Raw genomic sequence first — 18,556 nt, forward strand, 5'->3', positions numbered from 1 at the left:
CCTGGGATGGTGTGCTCTGAGCAGGAGGAGCCACACGGCCATCCTGGGCTGTGTCACAGCATGTCTGATGTCACTCACATGTGAGAGCCCAGCAGACTCCATGTTCATCTCTTTCTGTCCAGTCACTGAACCCTCCCCACGCCTCCCTGGGGGCGCTACTGTTGCCCCCATTTTATAGTTGAGCATGCTGGGGCACTGTGAGCCGGGGCGGCCACGTCAGGGTCACACCCGAGCCAGCAAGTGCTTAGAGCTGGGACTGGAATCTGGGGCCCCGTGCTGATCCACGGCCTCCCTGGGGTGTCCGGGGGCAGAGGCCACCTCAGGGAAGGCAGGCCTGAGTCACAGGCGGCCTCGCCCTCCTCCAGCCGGGCTGGACTCTGGGCTGCAGGCTCCGAACCCGCAGCCGTGTGGCTGTGCCGGCTGGTGGGCTGGGCTCCCCAAAGAGGAACCTGCTGTGCCGGAGTGATTACAGGGATGGGTGTTGCTCAAAGCAGAAGTGACGTGCAGGCAGCATCTGCAGAGAAGCCCGCAGGGTGGTGAGGGGGCCCGTGGGCGGAGCGCTGGCTGCTCACCTCAAGCCAGGAGGCCTCCAGCCGCCCACCGTCCCTGCTGCTGCCCTGCTGCTGCCCCGACTCCGGCTCTGACCCCGGGCTTTCACAGCCGCTGCAGAGCGCTCTCGGGGCGCCTGGGGCATGGCGGAGGGGGGGTGCCATGGGGGGCAGCGGGGAAGCCAGGCCACCGGGCCACCCCCGCCCCCGCCGTCAGAGGCATCCACTAGAAAATGACGTTGAAAACCCCCCTCAGACACTCCCTACTTCCTGCTGGCCTGTGCTTTTATCAAATGCGTCCGTTCAACAGTCCCCACTGACCTCTCTTGATGACATGCCTGTTACCAGGAAAACCCCGTCCTTTCTTATGAGGGTCACAAATTCAAGCGGGAAACGGAGCAGGAGACAAGGGACGGTCATGCTGTGTGGCAAACCACATGCACGCATTCCCTTGGCAGATACATTTATTGAACACAGACTGTGTCCCGGGCACTAGGCCAGCACCGCCCACGAACGGTGCCCCCAATGGGCCTCTGCCCTCACCAAGCTTTCATTCCAGGGAGGAGAGGCGGGTAATAAATCAGGAGGCAGAAGGACGAACCGTGTCCTCAGGTGCCCAAACCCGCCAGCAGACTGGCTGAGGCCGACGGGGTGAAGGGCTGGGAGGCCTTGGGAGCTTGCTGTCTGCGTTAGGAGGCCGGGGAGGCGTCCCTGGGTCAGTGGAAAGCATCTGTGTTTCCACTCCACAGAGACAGGGTGGGGGAAACCCATCATCAGGGCATCCGCCCGGCTGGCAGAGGTGGGTCCTCGAGTCACACTTCCTGGAGAAAGGGAGTGGCTTTTGGTGGGCAGCATGGTGGAGGGCAAGAGCCAAAGCCTGTCAGGTCGGGAGCCTTGTCTGCCCCAGGACTGTTGCATCAGCCGCTGCATTCAGCAAGAACCCCGTGAATGGATTGGGAGGGGCGGTTACAGCTAGAGCCTTCACCTGGATTGGGGTCTGCAGACGAAGGCCTGGGGTCAGCTCTGGCCTCCAACTTGAGTTTGTAAATAAACCCATGGGAACAGTCCTACCCACTCTTGGAGGCATCTGCTTTCACGGCAACCCCCCAGCAGAGTACTTGGGCCTCAGGGAACAATTACCACCTCGCCCTTTATAGGAACCTTGGCCAGCTCCCCTCTTCCTAATGACAAAGCCTAATGTTTCAGCCAGCCGCTGGCGATGCCCACTGCACCCCACAGTGACCGCCTGAGGCAGGCTCACCACTCTTCCCAGTTTTCAGGCAAGCACACTGGGGCTGGGAGCGCATGGCCCCAGGCCACGGAGCTGGAAGAGTAGGGAGCTTCCTAGTGCTGGCTCCTTGCTGCAGCGTGACCCCAGTGAACAGGCTCAGCCCCTTTTACCAGAACTCTCCTCCCAGACCTGCTGGCTGGTGAAACAGGCATGGGGCACCAGCTCTTGGGAGTGAGTTTGCCCCAGACCCCTGACCTCCAGGTGGAAAACAGACGGGACTTAGGCCAACAGGAAGCCAGGATGCTCAGGATCCAGGGGGCTTTCCCCTACAGCCTGGCGGCCGCGGTCCCCACTGCCCACAAGCCATGTCCTGAGCCAGGAGGGCCTTCCTGGACCGTCCGCAGCATCCCCAACACGCCGCACACAAGGCTCAGCTCCTGCCGTGGCTCCCGGGCCCTGGGAGGGAGAATGCCGCCCCAGCTCCCCCTGCCGTGTTGGGGAGGACGCAGTGCAGCTCCCCCTGCCATGTCAGGGAGGACCCAGTGCCCCCAAGTAATGCTTGAAGCTTCTGTTTGCCCCCACCTCTTGGGTCAGAGCGCCTATGCGGGCATCTCCCACCTCATCAGGGACAGGAGCCTGGGTGCCCATCACAGCTCCACTGCTGTGCCTCGAGCTGCGGGGCTTTGAGTGAACTTCTCTGGACCTTGGTTTGCTTGCAGCGAGCTGGGCTTTGGTGGTTCCGGGGCCACTGGTGTGCTGAGTCAGGAGGACCAATCATGCTGCTCCTCTTTGCCCTGTGTTCACATGGGAGCTTGACATGAGCCCCCGTGGAAACACTGACACACAGACATGGGCCAACCTGCAAATCAGGGCTTGTGTTCTTTTCGGGAGAGCCAATTGTTGGGCATTCCCAGCACACTGCTGTCTTAAGACCCGCAGCGGATCCTAATCTCCTTGACCGCGGCCCCAGCCTTGACGGGACAGCATGGGAGCCAGTGGGGACAGTGTGTGGCTCCGTTTAGCCCACGGTCTGCGTGTGACGCCCCAGGCCCTGTGCTGGGGCCTAGAGAGGCTCGGAGAGGCTAAGAGGCTTGGCCTAGCTCACCTGTCAGCTCACAGCCCAAGGGAAAGGCCGGCTCTGCGATAGTCCCGGTGTCTGGAAGCTGGAGCAGGTAAGGGAAAGCAGAGGGGTGGTGGTGGAGATGTGCAGAGGGAACTGGGTGAGCAGGCACAAGGAATGAAAGTACCCTTGGGGTGCCAGGGATGGCTTGCGATTCAGCACCGACCAATGTATGTGGGAAGGTGACAAAGGCTGAGTGTCATCCTGAGCAGAAGTTGGCAAGTAGAGTGTAGAGTAAGCACCAGGAGCTGGACAGCCCAGAGGGCTTCCTTAAGGAGGTGGGACTGGAAGAAATGTGTGGGAAATATCAGAAAGGGAGACAGAACATAAAGACTCCTGACTCTGGGAAACGAACTAGGGATGATGGAAGGGGAGGAGGGTGGGGGGTGGGGGTGAGTGGGTGACGGGCACTGAGGGGGGCACTTGACGGGATGAGCACTGGGTGTTATTCTGTATGTTGGTAAATTGAACACCAATAAAAAATTATTTTATTAAAAAAAAAAGGAGGTGGGACTGGGGAGAGGAATGTTGAAGCAGCAGGGGCAGGGGATTGCAGGTAAGGAACGGTTCGACCCCATTCGTGGCCAACCACATCGTAGCCATGTGACCTGAGCCAAAGGGCTACCCGCTCCTCGTCTCGTGAGGGGAGTCTAACCTGCCTCACAGAGCTGCCTGAGGAATTAATGAATGGAGAGCACCCCACGAGCACTGGTGCCAGGTGGGATGCCAGGTGGGATGCCAGGTGGGACGCAGAAGGAAGGCTCAGGCCTGCGGTGTGTGAGGAGAAGCGCACCAGCTGGGTGACTGTGGTAGGAGCCTGGGGCTGGGATGCAGGTGACCCGTGCTCAGTCCATCAGCTGGACAGCGTGGCCGGAAGGCAGTCGAGTCCATCGTGTTGGACACATGTTTATGGGCCTGACATGGAAGGCCTTGAACTCAGGCCAACAGGTCTGCACTTGATTCTCCCAGCTGTAGGGACCCTGATGGTTCTTGAGAAGAAAAGTGACCATAGGCTCAGGGGACAAGTCAGGGGACGGTGGGTCCAAGGACAGAGATCCTGCTGGGAGGGCAGGCTTGGGGGAGCAGGGCTGGAAAAAGCAAAGGGTGAGTGAGTGCAGGAAGCAGCCAGAGGAGGATTCACTGGGGCTCTGGCCACAGGCAGCCGAGGGCCCGAGGGGAAGGGGATCCTCCCAGGCCGGGAGCAGGGGGCTCCTTGACAGAAATGGGAAGGTCCCCAGCAAGGGCTGGTGTCCAGGAAATGCTGAAACACTGGGCTGGGGGCTGGTGCAGGGGGACTCATGGGGTCTGTGTAGGGGTCGCCTGGGGCTGGGAACCTGGCTGGGAGCTTGGTGTCCTGCTCAGCTTTGCTATGCCCCACGCTGTGACCTGGGGACGCAAGGAAGGGGTGCTCATGGGTGGTCCGAGGTGCAACCCAAGGAGAGGGGCCCCAGAGCCCATCCTGAGCGTTGGCCGTGGCTCCCAGGAAGTACACAAGGGGAAGAGCAAGCAATAACTTTGCTTCCCCACAGGGCTCAGGGCCACAGTCCAGGGGCCTCCGAGCCCCAACCAGAACCGGGGCCAGACCATCCTTCTTGCTGAAAGTTGCTGTCCCCTCAAGCCGGGCTTCTTGTGCTTAGAACTGCAGACATGGGGGCTGCAGAAACTGGTACGATGAGAGGCTGTCCTGGCATTGTGGGACCCTCAGCAGCAGCCCTGGCCTTGGTGCCAGTTGCACCTCATGGGCTGTAGTATGGCAAGCGAAAAGCGACTCCAGATGACCCCTGAAGGGCAGCGTCACCCTGGCAGAGAGACACTGCCCAACAGCACGTCAGCCTTTGTCCCATTGTGTTCCTTGGTGAATCATGAACAGAATACCAGGGACAGATTGGTGATCCAAGGGGCCCAGGGACCATCATGAGCTCCGGGCCAGCGTGAGATCGAGGTTCCCGCAGGCACAGGATGTGTCACCTCAGTTCCTGGCTCATAGCACAGAGGCACAGGACTTTCCTGGGCGCCAGGATTCTCATAACTAAATGGTCCACATGAGAAACATCTTGCAGCACAACCCCCTCTACCCCCCTGCCCTGGGAACCCTGTAGTCGTGGCTCAGGTTTAATAATGGTTCAGGGGAAAGCTTGCTCTCTCCAAAACAAACTCGTCTTGTGCAGGGAGGGGACCGGGACCCGAAACAAATAACCAGAGAGCCTCAGAACGCAGAGTGGGAATGGGAGGAATGGAGGTTTCTGAGCAGGCATTTTCCATGGGATCATGGGGGGCAGCCTGCGTAAATCTGTGTGTAGGGTTCTCACCAAAATCCCATAGCATGTCCTGTGACCAGTGTCGCATCATGCATGACCAGAAATATAGGCTCAGAGAGGTGAAGCGACAAGTCCGAGGTCACACAGCGGGCACGAAGTATGCGGAGGCTGGCTCTCTGGGTCCAACCTGCTTCCTGGTGCTGTGCGTTACCGGCTCCTGCAACCTGCGTATCTCACAGGCAGGAAAACTGAGGCAACTTGAGAAAACAGAACAGAGACGTTAGTCATAGCTTATGTTTCCGTAGCAGTTTTTGCAAGTCCTGAACTCTTGTATTTTCTCATCTTGTTGTCTTGAAAACCCCAAGAGGCCATGAGGGTTGGTGTTCGCTGGCCCCCATTTGCAGATGTAGGGGCTGAGCGCTGGCCAGGAAGCAGGCCACTGGGCACACTGTTCCCTGCAAAACCGAGCTAGGAGGAATTGTGGGCAAGAGGGCACCCCCCCCAACCCCGGGTGGACATTATTGGAGCGGCGCCAGCGCTGAACGGGGTGGGCCGTGCAGATGCAGGAGCCAGTACGGGCCTGGCCGGGTTGGGGAGGCATGGATGTGCTGCTCGGTTGTGCCCTCAGGGTGGGGCCCAGGGCCCCCGAGGGCCCCGGCCTGGCCAGGCTGGGCAAGGGGGCAGAACACCTCCGGAGGGGCTGCTGATCAATACCGAGCTCTCCCACCCCTTTCAAAACCTCCTTCCCACTGTTTCCTTCACTGGCCTCCTTCTGGTCCCCACCGGAACCCAGAAAATCAGATCTTACTACCTGGGTGGGTAACACTCAAGGAACAGAGTGGTTAATAAGAGGGTTTGGATGGGTGGATGGATGGGTGGACGGATGGGTGGACGGGTGGATGGGTGGACAGAGGGAGGGATGGGTGGACGGATGGGTGGATAGAGGGATGGGTAGACAGGTGGATGGAGGGATGGAAGGGTGGATGGAGGGATGGAAGGGTGGATGGAGGGATGGAGGGATGGATGGGTGGATGGAGGGATGGATGGATGGAAGGATGAATGGATGGACGGATGGATGGATGGATAGAGGGATGGGTGGGTGGAGGGGTGGGCGAGTGAATGACCAGGTGGGCCGTGGCCGAGCCATGCTGACCACTTACTGGGATCTGCAGCCCAGGTTCTGCAGAAGTTAGGACGCAGCCCAGCCTGGTGGGCTTCTGTGCCTCTCTCATCCCTTCCTCCCCCTCAGGGCTCTTTCCCCTGAAGGGGCCAATTTCTCGTCGTTGTTACAAGGACTGCAGGGGAACATGCATGATGACCTATGAAATTCGCCTCCCTGTCTCCCCCCTGGAGACACTCACCCTGATCTGTGTCCTGAGGCAAGGAAGTGAAAATCACTAAGTGAACTTTGCCCCCATGTGTGCGAAGGAACTTGTCGATTGTATGCCTCACGTAGGAAGTGAAGCCACGTGGTTAATGTTGGTGTCAGCCCCTAAGCCTTGAACAAACGACTTGGTGCCTCTGAGAAACTGGTGTTTTCTTCTTATGGACAATGAGAAGTTAATGACCGTTTTCCTCTTCACTTTGGCCACCAGGAGACTCAAAGTCAAACGCTCCCTCCTGAGGGAGCCATCATTCGGGTCCTGCCTTATCTGTTTTATTTTTCCGGCTGCATAGGGGCCTTCTTATAACTTTGTGATCATCTCTCTTTCCCACTGTTTCCTTCACTCATATCTTTCTGGTCCCCACCAGAATCCACAAAAATCACATCACATCTTACGTTTTTATTCAGATTTTACTGTTTTATTACGCGCTTCCTGAGGCTCACCTAAGTCCTTTGTAAAAATGTGTCAAGTACAAACCTGAAAAAGCTGTAATTGCTCGGCATGTATTTGGACCCATTATTCATCTCCCCCAAGACACAAGGGGCAGCAGTCATGGATCCTTCTGCGCTATTCCTTCTGTTACCTCCAGCGGAGTCTGGGGAGCTTTGTCTGAGCCCTGAACCCCCTTAGGTAGGAGGAAGTGAGAAGATGGGCTGGGGACCCCACAGGACCTTCCCCACCACCACCCCGTGCACAGCTAGCTGCTCAGCCGACTGTCCTGCTCCCCAGAGTCTCGGGCATGCAGGTGTCCCCTGGGGGACTGCAGGGCATCCCGTCCTTGGAGGACTTCTTCCTTCTGCAGGGAGACTGATTTGATGATGCCAAACCATCCGTCCATAGAGCCAGCGGGACCCGTGCTGGGAGAGACTCCCCAGAGTCTCGGGCCTGCTGTTCACCCCATGTCTTCCCCAGGTGCTCTGAGCCTGGGAGCATCTCCCACAGAGCAGAGGCAATGGGTTATTCCTTTCAGAGCTATTTGTAAAGAACCCCTCAGGAGGGCCCCCCTGCTGAGCCCATAGAGTGAGGCTAGAATTCAGGGCTCTCCCGCCAGGGAGCACTGAGAGGGAGAGTTAAGGCTATCTATGCTGCAGGTGGACGGGGAGGCCTGAGGTAGAAAGGGATGGAGAAACTTCTCAGGACATGTCACTGTTAGAGAGAGCTGCCAGCCGCCACAGGGGGCTCAGGGGATGGGCATGGGCCTGCGGCTCAGGGCGTGACCCCAGGGTCCTGGGATCAAGTTCCACATCTGGCCCCGCTGGGAGCCTGCCTCTCCCTCCGTGTCTCTCATGAACAAATAAATAAAATTAATAAAAAATAAAAGTGCAGTTAAAAAACGAAAGACACACAGCTGCTTCCAGGTGGCTCCATGAACTTGGCTGTCAAATAAGCAGCAAGGAGGGACCTGGGCACCCGACAGCTTAGTCAGCAAAGCATGTGATTCTCCATCCCAGGGTGTGAGTTCAAGCTCCATGTGGGGTGTAGAGATGACTTAAAAATAAAATCCCTAAAAATAAAAGAGACCAGCAGCAAAGGTATGTTGAGGGGGAAAGAGCTGGGGAGAGGGCAGGTGGGTCATGCCCTCTGCAGTGGACGGTGCCTCTCGTGGTTCCTTCTTCCACTTCAGACCTGGGGGATGTCTGCAGCTGCCCTGAGAAGGCTGACCCCAGGTCACCCCCATCCTGCTCAGGGGGTCCTTGTGCAGGGGTCACCGTGCCCCATGCTGCAGGGCCCGGGCACAGCTCTCAAGAAGCTTGCACTCACTGCCTCTGCCCTTGTCCCCGCAGGGAAGCCCTATGGGGCAGACGACTTCCTGCCAGTGCTTATGTACGTGCTGGCCCGCAGCAACCTCGCGGAGATGCTCCTCAACGTGGAGTACATGATGGAGCTCATGGACCCCGCCCTACAGCTGGGGGAGGGTGAGTCTGCACGCCAGGCCCACGTCTAGGCCCCCAGGTTGCCCTGTACAGCCCCATACACCTTCCTGGGTGCCAGACACCCAGGACCCTGGAGACAGGACACAAGGCCCCCCAGAGGCCCGTCCTAGGGGAGCTTGTGGGCCGACGGGAGCCGGTGAACAAACACACCTGGTCACCACTGCTTGACAAACACAGCCGCGTGTATGGGAGCACATTGCCCAGGCTGTGCAGTCAGGGAGAGCTTCCAGGAGGAGGTGATAGCTGAGCTGAGCACTGAGGGTTGGACAGAAGCCAGACAGCTGAAGGAGGGGGAAAGGCTTTCTCCACAGAGGGAACTACGGTTGCTGGTAGCACAGAAGATAAGGCTGAAGCAATGGACGGATGCGTGAGAGGGAACCTGAGTGGGAATATATAGTTAGTTCTTAGATGGGGGCAGCCCTGGGACCAGTTGGCCCCTGCTCACCCAGCCTGGCAGGGTCCTGTGGGCAGGGAGCCCCGCACCCCAGGGGGGTGATGGGAGAGGTGTGGTCTGTTCTGCCCCACGCTTGGTTTCCCTTCCCCTTTCGTCTTTCTCCACCACTTCCCCCACCCACTTGGCTGGGGCCACTCATCCACCCAGACTCCCTGAGGGACAGCCCGCCCCGCTGTCTGGGCGTGCCCCGCAGGCTCCTCGCAGCCATCAGCCCCAGAGGCTGGGGTGCGACTCCCAGGGCCCTGCGGTTCCTGAGATCAGCTGGTCTTCCTTGCATCTGTTTGCAAGGGGGACACATCAGTCTCTGGGGCAACAGTGTGACAGGCCGGTTCCGTGAGATCTTGAAAACTCAGGGGAGCATGCAGAGCCCTGAAGTTTGCTGTCACGAAGATGCTTCGCTAGGGCTCCCAACCCTGAGACTATTTCCGTCACTAGTTAAACGTTTTCTGCAGTTGGGACAACTTGTCTTCCAGGGACTGTAAGAATTCAGTGGAAGCCGGGCTTCCTCCAGCAGTGATTGTCCACTGCCTGGTGCATCCACCCATCTGTCCATCCCTCCATCTGTCTGCCCATCCATCCATCATCCATCCGTCCATCTCTCCACCCACCCGTCTGTCTGTCCATCCATCCATCCATCTATCCATCCATCTGCACACACAGCCACCTACCCTATGTCCACCCACCCATTCATGTCTCCACCCACGAGTCCCAGGCACATGGGCTACAGTGCAGGGCAAGGCAGGCGAGGCTGATAGTCCCGTGAGAATGAATGATTGCTTTGTTCTGAGCCCCACACTTGCAGGCCTCTACCTCAGGCCTCAATGGGCCTGCCTCCTTGATTTGTCCAGCCCTGAGAATGCACGCGGAAGCACCGTGAGGCTGAGGGGTGGGCCGGGGCCTCCCAACAACACTATGTGTCTCCCACAATCTAAGGGAAAAGTTAGCAAGGAAGGGGAGGCAAGGAGGGTTAGGTTACTGTGGCAGAACTGGCTTCCTACCCCAATCCTGAATATCCCATTTCCTAGGGCTAGCCCCTGAGTAGTATAGCAGCCCACCCAGAGCTCTCAGCAGGAATATTAGCTGTTGTCCCCTGGCTACCATACATGTGACCTCTGAGGGCAAAACTTTCACATGTCAAAAATCACCATAATAGAATAAGATACACCAGAGTAAAGTGTTCTCAAATTAGCATACCAAGAGTTAGTAGCCTCAATATGTAAAAAAAAGTCTTATAAAACAATAAAACAAGTATTTAGACTCAGTAGTCACCTGGGGAAAGGCCTTATACTCATTCATTCAACAGATATTGACTGAGCCAGGTGACAACAGGTCCCCTTTCCTGTAAAATTTTATTCCAGTTGGGAGAGAGAGGATGCTTATTTGCTTAATTTATTTAAGGTCTGACAGATGAAAAAAATCTCACATCTGATCACATCCCGTGGATGTTGAGAAGAAATGAAGTAGGCTAGTGGGATAGCGCAGCAGGGCAGGGCATTGCTCAGACGATCGTGGAGGGCCGAGCACAGAGCAGAGTGCCTTCTCTACTTTTTTTCGGATTTTCATGTTTTCCAGTGGGCACTGCTGCTGAGCTCCCAGGGAAGAAATCACTTACAGAGCCTGTTCAGGACTGGCCCCAACCGCGCAGGGTGTCATAGACAGTGCTCGAGACAGTGTCCACAAAGCCTTGTGCAAGGTGGAGCAGGATCGGGCAGCTCTGCCATGGTCTGGGCGCTGGCCGGCCCTCCCGTGGTGGGCAGCTATGCCCTGGCCACCATGACTCCCTCTGCATCCTCACCCTGCATCCTTGTGGCCAAGTGGGGCTGCAGGCCAGGCGCAGGGACATCCTTGACCCAACCCCCCTCTCCTGTGGGCTTGCGCTGCCCCACCCCAGTCCTGCCATGGCCCCCTAGGTCTTCCTCCTGTTCCTAAAGCCTCTACAGGGTTTGGGGGGAAAAGCCCGGGTCCTCCAGGCAGGGACACTGGGCTCTGCTGGGCTTGTGGAGCGTTTCTGACACCGGCCACATACGAGTGAATATGCAGGGCTCAGGGTTCTGACCCAAGGCTGCTCGAACACCCTGCAGCCACCCCCTTTCAAGCCCCACATGGAAAGGTTCCTGGGGATTGTGAGAGGCGAGTGCTGGGAATGAAGCTGAGGGCGGGGCGGTACTTGCAAGGCCTGCACATGGCCCCTCCCTCCCCGCCCTTGAGACCCTGACCCTGCGGTGACAGACCCGGCCCCTGGCAGCTCTGAGGGCCACAGGACAAACTTGGTGATGTGTTACACAAACCAAAAGGCCTCCCCACACCTCTCTCTGTTCCTGCTCTGAGAGCCCAAGTGGGAAGTCAGCACCCAAGCCATGCTGCTGTTGGCCTTCCTTCCTGAGATGACTTGGGGCTCGCTATCTGTCTTGGGTACGGGCTTACGCAGGTCCAGGTCTGACTGACAGCCAGCAGCCTTCCATCTATCTAGAAGGCTCTGGGGGCAGAGAGATGAGCTACATCTCAGCAGCGTCCCCAGCTTTGCCTCCTGTCCTACATGGCTGCTGGCTTGCACGGCGCTCCACCCCCAACGCCCCGTAGTGTCAGGTAGAAAGAAGAGCCTGCCTGGGGGGAAGGGGAGGGCAGAGCCCTGGCCTTGGTACTCTTGGGAGCACGGACACACCTGGGGCAGGGGCAGACCCTCAGGGAACCCTCCCTCCTAGAAACTGGCGTTGCTCCACTGAGAGAGGGGAATTAATGCAGGTCTAATGAAAAGAGTGGTTTTCAGACTGGATTTCTGTCCTGGACCTGCTTCCGATTGTGCGGGCCCTGGACAAGTCACTTGACTCCCCTGGCTTAGGAAGGTACGTGCGCTGGGCTATATCTGGGGTTTCCAACCCGACGGGGCGCTCCAGCATTGTGCATGCGACCAACAGCCTGCGAGTTTGGCTTTGTGCCCTCTGAGACCCTTGTGCTCTGTCAGCTGGTTCTGAGAGGTGCTAAACAGGTCAGAGACCAGTGAGTGGGTCCTGCTTTCTTTTTTTAAGTCTGTCAATTTACTTATTTATTAGAGAGAGAGAGAGAGAGAGAGTACACAAGCAGGGGGAGCAGCACAGGGAGGGAGAAGCAGATGCAGGACTCGGGGATAGTGACCTGAGCTGAAGGAGACGCCTAGCCGATGGAACCCCCAGATACCCCTCAGTCCTGCTTTCCTTGCAGGAGGCTTATGAGGCGTGAGAGGTCAGGGACTCCTACAAAAAGCAGAGAGGGCCTGAGCACTGGGCAGAGGGAACCCGGGCCCCCTAGTCTGTCTCTGCAGCTCTCACCACTCTGAGCAAGGAAGGGCAAATGGAGACCCAGGCAGTTGCTCAAGATCCAAACCTCTCCCAGAAGCGCCCTCCTGGACGTCCTTGTGCACGTCCCCTCTGCACCCTGGCTGACAGCTGGCCACTCTGTGCAAGTATCTTCACGGGAGTAGGGAGTCCTCTCCTTCAGAGGACAACACGCTTCCCCAAAGGGAGCAGCCGGCTCCCAAACTCAGGGTACGAGGGGTCACCTGCCCCCGAGTTGTCCTGGAGGGCGCCGCATGGCATCGCCCCAGGAGGGTGAGAAGCCCCCCGGGCTTGGGTCACCTCACCCCACATAGCCCACACGTTTTGAAGCCCTGCACTTGCAGGCATTCATCTCATTTACTTACCACCACATCCTGGGAAAAGTGAAGGAGGAAACAGGCACAGAGAGGACAGTCACCCCCCCCCCCCCCCCGCCGAGATGAAAGGGCTGCTGCTACACGACCCAGACCTAGCCTGTGCTCTCTGCCTCTGATACTGGACATGCCGAGTCACCGTGCTGCACTCCGCGGCTCTGTCCGCAGCCAGAAACACGGAAGGCAGGGCCCGGTGGGGCGGGGGTGGGGGGGGTGGGGGGGTGGGCACGGGGAACAGCCAGCGGGCGGGAGCAGAGGGACTTGCAGGACAGCCAAAGCTGGCGGCCCTGGGGCAGGGCGCCTGGCACAGCTGGCTCTCGGCCTTCCCCAAAAGGAAGACACAGGTGTAGCTTGGTGGGGCCTCTTCTCTGGTGAGAGGCAGCAGCTCCCCCTCCAATTTGCCCTGACCTTAGTCACACCCTCCCCAGCTATGTGGGGTGCAATGTCGGGGAGCCTTCTCCAGCGTAATGGGGATGCCTGGGGCTGTAGCTAACTCACAACGGAGGCGCAGCAATCAAGAAGTCCTTGGATAAGCAATTGCTGATAATGGCCCTTCCTGGCCCTGCCATCAGGACGTCAAGGCCAGCCCTCTGTGCTGTGGGACAGGAGCCTTTGTCCTCAAGCCTGTCCCCTCCCGTCAGTAGGCAGCTAGGCTCCCTGTGTGTCCCAGGCAGGACGGAGGAGCACAGGCAAAAACACCAGGCCTATGTCAGCCCAGTCAAAAGGCTTCCCGCTGAAAGTCAAAAGGTCCTCCCGCCACCTCTTACATCTCAGCCAGATGGGGTTTCCTGCCCTCAACTCCCAGCTGCGTGGGAAGTGAGCATCGTTAGTTCATTATTCCTTCCCCCTGAAAGGAGAGTTCTGTTACTCAGAAAAAATAAAAAGAGAAGATGGGATTTGGGTGGGTCACGAGGAGGAGAATCGGCCTCACCTCAGAGATCTTTGTCACCAGGGCACCTGGGTGGCTCAGCGGGTTATATAGCCTCTGACGCAATTTCCACTCAGGTCATGGGTCTCAGGGTCCTGTGATCAAGCTCCTCACTGAGCCCTGCACTCAACGCAGAGTCTGCTTGTCCCCCTCCCTCTCTACCCCCAATAAATAAGAAGTGAGTAAATAAATAAAATCTTAAAAAAAAAAAAGAAGCATCAGGAGAGAAATCCTTTTCCTGGTCCCTAAAGGGCCTGGGAGGAGGCCTGGGAAGGGGCTGCACAACCTTGACCAAGCCACCCTCCATCTCTCCAGAATGACAGGGCTCCATGGGGTCAGTGCTTTGCCAACATCTTTTTTTAAAGATTTTATTTATTTGAGAGAGAGAGAGAGAAAGAGAGGGAGCAGGGAGCCTGCTATGGGGCTCCATCCCAGGACCCTGAGGTCATGACCGACCTGAAGGCAGATGCTTCACTGCCTGAGCCCCCCAGGCGCCCCACTCTGCTAACATCTTAGCCCAAACCCCTAGCAACCTAAAAACAGTGAACTTGGAAGCATCTGTGCAAATTACTATCTTTCATCTGAAAACTTCCTGTAAATTTTGCAGAAATCCGAAGTCTCTCAAAGCTTAAACTACCTTAGATGTGAATGTAACAGATGTAAGAAGTAAAAGGAATGGGGAAATGAAGAATTTGAATTTTTTACTTCCCTTAAATCTTTAAACACTGTGTGTAAAAGTATAACTATAACTAAAACTTTAATATGTCTTTTGAAAATTATTTATTTAGACTAGGAGACGTGTGTGTGTCTGTCTACACACACGTGCACACGCACATACATGTATCACCATGTAGTGAGAAGTCTCCCAGCCACCCCTGTCCCCACCCTACAGACATCCACAATGGTCACTTTTTCGTGTGTCCTTTAAATTTTAAAAGATTCCAAAGCCTATTTGAAAAATAAAAACTCACTTGAGGGGGCACCAGGGAGCCTGCTTCTCCCTCTGCTTCTGCCCCCACCCCCACCGTTTATTCTCTCTTGCTCACTCGCTCAAATAAATAAAATCTTTTAAATTTTTTTTTTTGAAAATTGAAAAAAAATAAAACTTACTTGAAAAATAAATTCCATCCTGAAGGGGGAGCCAAAGACAGTCTTTTGAGCCAAGCAGGGCCTGACAGCTCCAGGGGCGGGACTTGAGGAAGCTGGTGAGTTGGTAGGGGTGCCATGCAGGGGCTGTAGCTCCACAGGTGACCAGGTGACACCGAGGTGCCCCAGGCAGCGGTGGGGGGGGGGGTGCCTGGAGCAGCTGGAGGTCTCCCCTCAGCTCGTACACCCTCTTCTCCACAGGGTCCTACTACCTGACCACCACCTACGGGGCCCTAGAGCACATCAAGAACTATGACAAGATCACAGTGACCCGGCAGCTGAGCGTGGAGGTGCAAGACTCCATTCACCGCTGGGAGCGCCGGCGCACGCTCAACAAGGCCCGGGCCTCCCGCTCCTCGGTGCAGGTGATGGGGACGTAGGGACGCAGGGGGCAGGGGCAGCGACCCACACACCAGCCTGTGACCCTCCAGCATGGGACATGGGGACACAAGGGGTTGGGGGGGGCAGGGACCCACACACCACCCATGAGCCTCCAGCAGAGGATGCAGGGGGGCAGGGACCCACACACCAGCCCATGACCCTCCAGCTTAGTGAAGTGAGCCGTATTAGTCGCCTGACACTGGCCCCATGTCTTCAGGGAGCAGTGTGGCAGGGACGGGATGGGGGCGGGGCTTACCCCAGTGCATAGCGCCCACTGTACGATGTGTCCCGTGCCCAGAGGTGTGGACCCGGGCCTGCCATCCCGCCTGGGGAGCCGGGCGCTGATCCACAGGTTTGCCACTGCCCAGCCTCAGTTTCTCTGACAGACCCTCCTCTGAGAAGCCTTGTAGAAACCAGCTCTTTGCCCGTCCCCACTCTACAGCACAGGTTAGATGCCGCCCTCTGTGCCTCTTGCTGCTGCCCCCGTTATAGCACATAATCACACCTGGTGTGACTGTCCCAGTAGGAAGCTGTGGCCCTGGGAGGAGGGCATGGCTCACACATCTCAGGGGCCCCAAGCCCAGGGCGCAGGACAGAGAGGGACTGGGGTGTGTGCAGGATAGAGGCAGGCGGCAGTCCAGAACTTGGCACCTGGAGCCCCCTGGACCGGAACCTGCCCTGGCTGTCAGGAGGGTCCCTGGGTAATGGGCGGAACTCACGTGTGAGGGCAGAAGGCCTGGTCTGGACCCCCATCCAAGCGAGCCTTGTTGCATCACTCTGAGCGGCCCCTGCCTGGACTCAGTTTTGCCATCAGCAGAGGTGGACTGGGGACCAGACGAGCTCTGCCCTCCAGGACGTGCTCTAGGCTCCTAGGATGGTGTTGCCCCCATCCTGGTCCATGGGGTCTTCATCCTGTTTAGTAACTCACTCTCTGGGGAGAAAAAAAAAGCAGCTGTGATTTGAGCTTCTGCCCGTTTCCACGGTGTGGATACTCCCTGGGGCCAGTTCAGGGAACAAGTGGGGCCGCTGAGCTGGAAGTTGGGATGAGATGTGGGCACTTGGCTTCCCGAGGTCGCTGGACCGGGTTGTAGGAGGGGCTGCAGCACACGACCTCTCCTCTCCTCTCCTCTCCCTCCTGGCAGGGCTCTGCACCAACTCTGGCTGGGGGGACCTCGATCCAGGCCTGACCCTGGGGGGGCCCCTTGCTTCTCTATGGCAGGTCCCGGGTTCAGCCCAGCAGACAACAGTGCCTCTCACTGGGGAGGGTCAGCTTATGACGGGCCTGGGTGGGGGCCAGGGACCCCTCAGCACCCGCCCTGGGCCTGGGGCCAGCAGTGCCCTCTGCTCCCCCCACTCAGCACTGCAGGCACAACTGTAATCAGCCCTCGGTGGTGGTCGGGCCAGCCGCAGCGTCGTGGTCCCCGCCGTGAGAGCTGTGCTGCGGCTGCCCCTCCACAAGAAGGCACCCTGCGCTGCGCACCCAGCTTCCCACCTGCCCTCGGGGTGCTGGCGGCGGAGGCCGACCCTCGCAGCCCAGGTGTCGGGACAGGGGTTAGTGGAGGCGCAGAGAGGTCGAGGTCACGGCGTGCCGGCGGGTTCAGAGCCAGGCGGGGACTCGAGGGTCCTGCCCCCGGGGCTGGAGGAGGAAGGTGGAGACACGGTTCCCAGGCCCGGCCCCGTAGGCCCGGCCCCCCCGTCGCACACCCACCACCCTTTCCTTGAGACACCCTCCCCGGAGCCCCCCAGCTGTCGCCAGGCGCCCCCCGCCCCTGCTGGCTGAGGCTGAACCGGGGCCGCCCCTCCCGCACCGCGGGCTGCTGGGCCGGGGCCTGCGCGCTCCACGGTGTTTGCGGCAGCCTCGGGCGGGGCGGGGCGGGGCGGGGCCCGGGGAGAGCGGGGGGAGCGGGCGGGGCGGGGCGGGGCGGGGCGGGGCGGGGCCGCGGCGGCCACCAGGGGGCGCGCGCTCGCCCCCGAGGCCCAGGCCCTCCCGAGGCGCAGGCGCCCTAGGGCGGGGCGGGGCGGGGCGGGGCGGGGCCCGGGGGACGGCGGCTGACCCCGCGGCCGCCCGGCCCCTGCCCCCAGGACTTCATCTGCGTGTCGTACCTGGAGCCCGAGCGGCAGGCGCGGACGCTGGCGTCGCGGGCAGACACGCCGGCCGAGGCGCTGTGCGCGCAGTGCGCCGAGAAGTTCGAGGTGCCGCGGCCCCAGGACCACCGGCTCTTCGTGCTCGTGGACGGCCGCTGCTTCCTGCTGGCGGACGAGGCGCTGCCGCACCGCATCAAGGGCTACCTGCTGCGCAGCGAGCCCAAGCGCGACTTCCACTTCGTGTACCGGCCCCTGGACGGCGGCGGGGCCGCGGGGGGGCCGCCGTGCCTCGTGGTGCGCGAGCCCAACTTCCTGTGACCCACGGCCCCGTGCCTCGCCAGGCGGAGAGGGAAACTGAGGCTCGGAGAGAGCCGGGACCGCCCCGCCAGCCGCCGCCCGACGGCCCTCCCCCCCGGGGCCCCCAGGACCTCCTCCCGAGCAGCCTCTGCCGGCTCAGCTGCGCGGGCCCGCGGGATGGAGGGGGGGGGCGGGGGGGGTGCACACCCCCGGGGCCTCGGGAGCAGCTCTGCGGTGTGTGCGGGACACAAGCCCCCACCCTGAGCCGGGCGGCCTGGCCCCGCAGGTCCCGAGCATCGCAAGCACCGGCAGGGCCGAGCACAGCCAGCCCGGAGTCTCCTGGGCAAGCCCAGCTTCAGCCTGCGGGGAACGGGCTTGGAGCCCTAAGCCCGGCGGGCACGCCCCAGGGTGGGCTGGGGGAGAACCTAATAAACGCCCTCGTAAAAATGGCATCTTTCACTCCCTTTCCTGCCCAGCTCCCTCCCAGGTGGGGTCCGAGGCCACCCTCCCTGCGCACCCGAGGCCTGTCCTTGCACAGTTGGCGCCGGTGCGGCCTGTCCAGTCTGCACCTCGGCCGGCTGTTGGCAGCCTCCCCACCATTTGCGGCTCCCACAGCACCCCCACCTCATGATCCCACCCCACCACCACCTCAGGATCCCAACCTCCCGCCTCAGGATCCCACACCCCCTGCACCACCTCATGATCCTAACACCCCCCCACACACACACACAACCACCTCAGGATCCCACACATCTATGCTTCCACTACTTATCCCGGGAATACCATTCCCTGTAGCCACTGTTTGGTCAAACTCCTATTTGTCCTTCAAAGTTCATCTCTGACTTCCTCGGCTGGCCAGGTAGTGCTTGCACACTTTCCCACAGCCCCTGGGCTCATCCCCTCACAAGAGACATCGAACTGCAGTTGTCTCTCGATACTTCGGCTCCATCCTCCAGACTATTCATGACTGCGTCCTCTGCGTTGACTTAAAATACGTGTTTGTTGAGTGCCTGTTACAGGTCAGCACTGCTCTAGGGAAGCGGAGAGAACAGAACAGGGTTCAAATGGAGCCTCGATGTGAAGGCGAAGCACCACGCTGCATGC

General features: G+C 59.2%; 1 protein-coding gene across 2 annotated transcripts in view; it reads left to right on the plus strand.

Annotated features, from left to right (window-relative positions):
• RIN3 (Ras and Rab interactor 3) overlaps positions 1-17,904 on the plus strand; it is a 104,762-nt gene extending 86,858 nt beyond the window's left edge. The window contains exons 6-9 of one of the 2 annotated variants that reach the window (XM_077908539.1): positions 8,327-8,458; positions 14,891-15,054; positions 15,369-15,517; positions 17,153-17,904. In XM_077908539.1, coding sequence (XP_077764665.1) covers positions 8,327-8,458; positions 14,891-15,054; positions 15,369-15,517; positions 17,153-17,513 — 806 coding nt within the window. In that variant the 3' untranslated portion in view covers positions 17,514-17,904. The remainder of the gene's footprint in view (positions 1-8,326; positions 8,459-14,890; positions 15,055-15,368; positions 15,518-17,152) is intronic. The other variant, XM_077908538.1, reaches the window with a different exon arrangement.
• Positions 17,905-18,556: the final 652 nt, after the last annotated feature.

Source organism: Canis aureus, chromosome 9, assembly GCF_053574225.1.
Source record: "Canis aureus isolate CA01 chromosome 9, VMU_Caureus_v.1.0, whole genome shotgun sequence".
NCBI classification, from domain to species: Eukaryota; Metazoa; Chordata; class Mammalia; order Carnivora; family Canidae; genus Canis; species Canis aureus.